The following is a 3,856-nucleotide window of genomic DNA, read 5'->3' as shown; positions in this document are numbered from 1 at the left end:
TAATTGACTACACAATTTAAAATCTCTATAAAGGGTTAAAAGAAAGAATCCTTTCTGAACTAATGAAATTGGCAAGGTCTTCTGGTTGGGCTTAGGGGGAAGAGAAGGGGTGAAGGAGGAGCCAAAGAAAGGCAGCCACTGAACAAGTTGCCATGCCCTATCTCCTCCACCATGGAACAGAGAGCATGAATGATACTATAAAAGTTTTGTAGTTCCTCATAGTTGAAACTCTATCATTTTTGATATTTACTTCATTAGTGTTTTTTAAGGCAATAATGATAAAATTCTGTAAAGACGTGTAAAGATTCTATCTAGTTGTGTAAAAACATTGTGCACACTGCATCCAGGCCAGCTGAAGGCTGAGAAGTTGAGAAGTGACTCTTCTGTCCTCAGCATGAGGTGCTAGGTGCTAACCTTGAAAGAGGCCCCTGGGCCCAAACTCTATGGGCAGGTGGAGAATATAGCAAAAAAGTTCAGAAACTGTCTCAGATTTTACAAGCATGTAGTTTAGTGCCAGAGAGCTCATTTTTATCACCACCAACCCAAAGCATAAATAGTCTATAAAAGATATAATTATTCATTCTTTAAAAAATTTTTTTAAAAATTTAAGTTGTAGTTAGTTAACATATAGTTTCCAGGAGTAGAATTTAGTGATTCATCACTTACATGAAATACCCTGTGCTCAAAACTTCACTCTTAAGGTCTAACCTATAAATCCTACCCTCCCTGGTTGGTTGTTGAACTTGACAACTATTTGTAGGAGATGAGCTTGGTGCACAAGCCAGGTAGTGAAAAGCTCAGAGATCCTTGGAATGAAGCAAGACAATTCATAAAAGGAAAGACACATAATTGGACTTCTTGGCAACTTAAAAACTCTGCAAAGTTATAAAAATTAAAAGCTTTTGCTCTGAGGAAGTCCCATTAGAGAATGAAAAGGCAAGATACGGACTGGGAAAATTTGCAAACCACACTTATGACTAAGGCCTTGTGTTTACAATACATAAAGAGCTCCCCAATAGTTAACAGTAAAAAACAACCAAAAACCAACCAAGAAGACATCCAGATGATCATGAGATACATGAAAAAAATGCTCAACATCACTCATCATCAGGGAAATACAAATCAAAACCATGATGAAATATCACCTCACACCTGTCAGAATGGCTAAAATTAACAACACAAGAAACAACAGGTGTTGGGGAGGATTTGGAGAAAGGGCAATTCTTTTACCCTGTTGGTTAGAATATAAACTGGTGCAGCCACTCTAGAAAACATATGGAGGTTCATTAAACAAACTAAAAGTAGAACTACCCCATGATCCAGCAACTGTACTATTAGCTATTTATTCATAGGACAGAAAAATACAGGTTTGAAGTGGTACATGTACTCCATTGTTTATAATAGCATCATTAAAATTTTTTTAAAAATGTTTTTATTTATTTTTGAGAGAGAGTGTGAGCAGGGGAGGGTTAGAGAGAGAGGCAGGTGATATGGCAGTGTTGCTGTAAAGGGGGTCAGGAATCAGGTCAATGAAGGCCTTGAATGCCCTGCTTAGTAGGGGATCATTGAAGAACATGGCCTGACATTGAGATGGGAGGATCCCCATTCCAGCACACACCACCCCTCAGAAACCGGAGGAGGTACCAGTCTGAATCCTCTTAGTCTCCTTAGGGGGTGTTCTGCCAAATACAAACGCAATGCACATACCTTCTCTTATTACTGGCATGCATGTTGATCAGGTATAAATGGTAACGTAATAGGAATAATCGCAAAACATAGGGATCACTGATTCTAAGAATGTCATTAGCCAGAATGAAGGGCATGAAGGAGTAGAGGTTTGTATGTGGCTGTCTAGGAGCATCATGGGATGTCTCAGAGCTTGAGAAACTCAGTGAGGAATGGCTGGACAAAATCTCAGGACAGAGCACTGCTCTCACTCCATCCATTTCTAAAGATCAGTCATTAAGGACATAGGACTTCTGGAAGTCAATGCATCCTGTCCCAGGGTCTTTGCAGGAGCGGGCTTGCTCAATCCAACACGGTGCTGTGCTCAGTTGTTTTGACAATGAAGGAGTGAGTCTCCCAAACCCGCTGATGATCTTGCTCCAGAGACAGAACTGACTGAGCTTTTCTTTAGTGTTTCAGCTGATCTCTCCCACCCATTACTTCCACAGACCATTTCACAGACAGCTAGAGATTCAGAAAATTCACTTCTTAAACCAAAGTGATTTCTGCTTTGTAAACAACACATGAACCATCTGCTCTTGGATTTGCTTGGTCTTAATCCCATATATGATGGGATTCAGCATAGGTGGGGCAAGCATGCAGATGTTAGCCAACAAGATGTGGGTGTGAGGCGGGATGTGGCGTCCAAACCGCTGAGTAAGGATGGTGAAGATCCCAGGCCCATAAAAGAGGACAATGATGCAGACATGGGAACCGCATGTGTTAAGAGCTTTGTGGCGAGCATCTCGGGAAGGGATGCGGAAGATGGCACAGAGAATCAGCACATAGGAAACATAAATTAGCACAACATCTAAAACCACTGTTAACATTAGGATGGAAAATCCATACCAGATGTTCACGCGAATGTCATTACAAGCATATTTTGCCAAGCCAATGTGTTCACAATAGGTATGTGGAATAATATTATTTTGGCAGAAAGTCAATCTCTTCAAAAGAAATATTATGGGGGAAATGGTACCATAACTTCTTAGAGAGATGGTCACACCAATTTTCCCAATCAGTGCACGAGTAAGGATAGTGGTGTATCTCAGCGGGTAGCATATGGCAATGTAGCGGTCAAACGCCATCGTCAGCAAGATGCCTGACTCAGAGATGAAGGTGCTATGGATGAAGAAGAGCTGAGTGATGCAGCGACCCAGGGAGATCTCCCTGGCATGGAACCAGAAGATGGCCAAGGCCTGAGGAACTGTGCATGTGGAGAGGACAACGTCTGCTCCGGCCAGCATGCAGAGGAAGAGGTACATGGGTTCATGGAGGCTGCGCGTTGTGAGGATAATGCAGATGAGCAGGCTGTTCCCAAGCAGGGCGATGACATAGGCAATGAAGAAGGGGATGGAAATCCACATGTGCTGGTCCTCAAGGCTAGGAATGCCTAGCAAGTGGAAGATTGTGTGGCTAACACCAGTGTGGTTTAAGGAAGTCATTCCTGGGAAGATCATTCAGGACCCCACTTCCTTTTCACACAGACCAGAGAAAATATATGTTGCTTTTAAGATATTCTTAAGAGGAACTCTATTATTTAATATATTAATATTCTTTATAAGGTCACTTCCATCTTCTCTGAATATGCAAATGATAGAAAATTTGCAAAACTGGAGAATATGGTCTGAGCTCCAATGAGTGACAGCCAAATATACTTATCTCCAACTAATCAAAGTAAGAGATCATTAGTATGTATTTTACTATCAAGCAGAAGATTATGAATACAGAGAGAAAATCATTCTGCATGTCTGGGGAGATGTAACAAGGTGGTATTTGAACTTGACCTTGAAATTGACTAGTTTATCTTAAACTAAATAATGAAAGAGAAGGAGGCAGCATGAGAAAAGGTGAATGCACAGATCAATGCATAGTATGTTCATGAAACATTGCCAGCTCAGGGTGACAGGTGCACAAGGAGTGCCTGAGAGGCAGGGAGGGGCTGCACAGGCAGTGAAGGGCCTGATCACAACTTCACACTTAGCCCTCACCCTTCACACAGGATGCAGCCATCCGATGTCCTGAAGCTATTGGTGTAGAATGATGACCTGTGAAGGTTTATTGGAATAGGAATTCACTGAGAAACTGGATGCTAAAAGGTAAGTTGTGTTCCAGGAATAGAATGCACCTG

The 3,856-nt window shown here is 41.6% G+C and overlaps 1 protein-coding gene across 1 annotated transcript; it reads right to left on the bottom strand.

The window, feature by feature from the left end:
* Window positions 1-2,207: 2,207 nt before the first annotated feature.
* LOC115272597 (olfactory receptor 52B4-like) lies at window positions 2,208-3,170 on the bottom strand. Its single transcript, XM_029915626.1, has one exon. It carries the CDS (start codon window positions 3,168-3,170, stop codon window positions 2,208-2,210), a length of 963 nt encoding a protein of 320 aa, XP_029771486.1.
* Window positions 3,171-3,856: the final 686 nt, after the last annotated feature.

The sequence above is a fragment of the Suricata suricatta genome, chromosome 11 (genome assembly GCF_006229205.1).
Source record: "Suricata suricatta isolate VVHF042 chromosome 11, meerkat_22Aug2017_6uvM2_HiC, whole genome shotgun sequence".
In the NCBI taxonomy this organism is placed as follows: Eukaryota; Metazoa; Chordata; class Mammalia; order Carnivora; family Herpestidae; genus Suricata; species Suricata suricatta.
The sequence above is the reverse complement of the archived record's forward strand: the minus strand, read 5'-3'. Positions and strand labels throughout refer to the sequence as shown.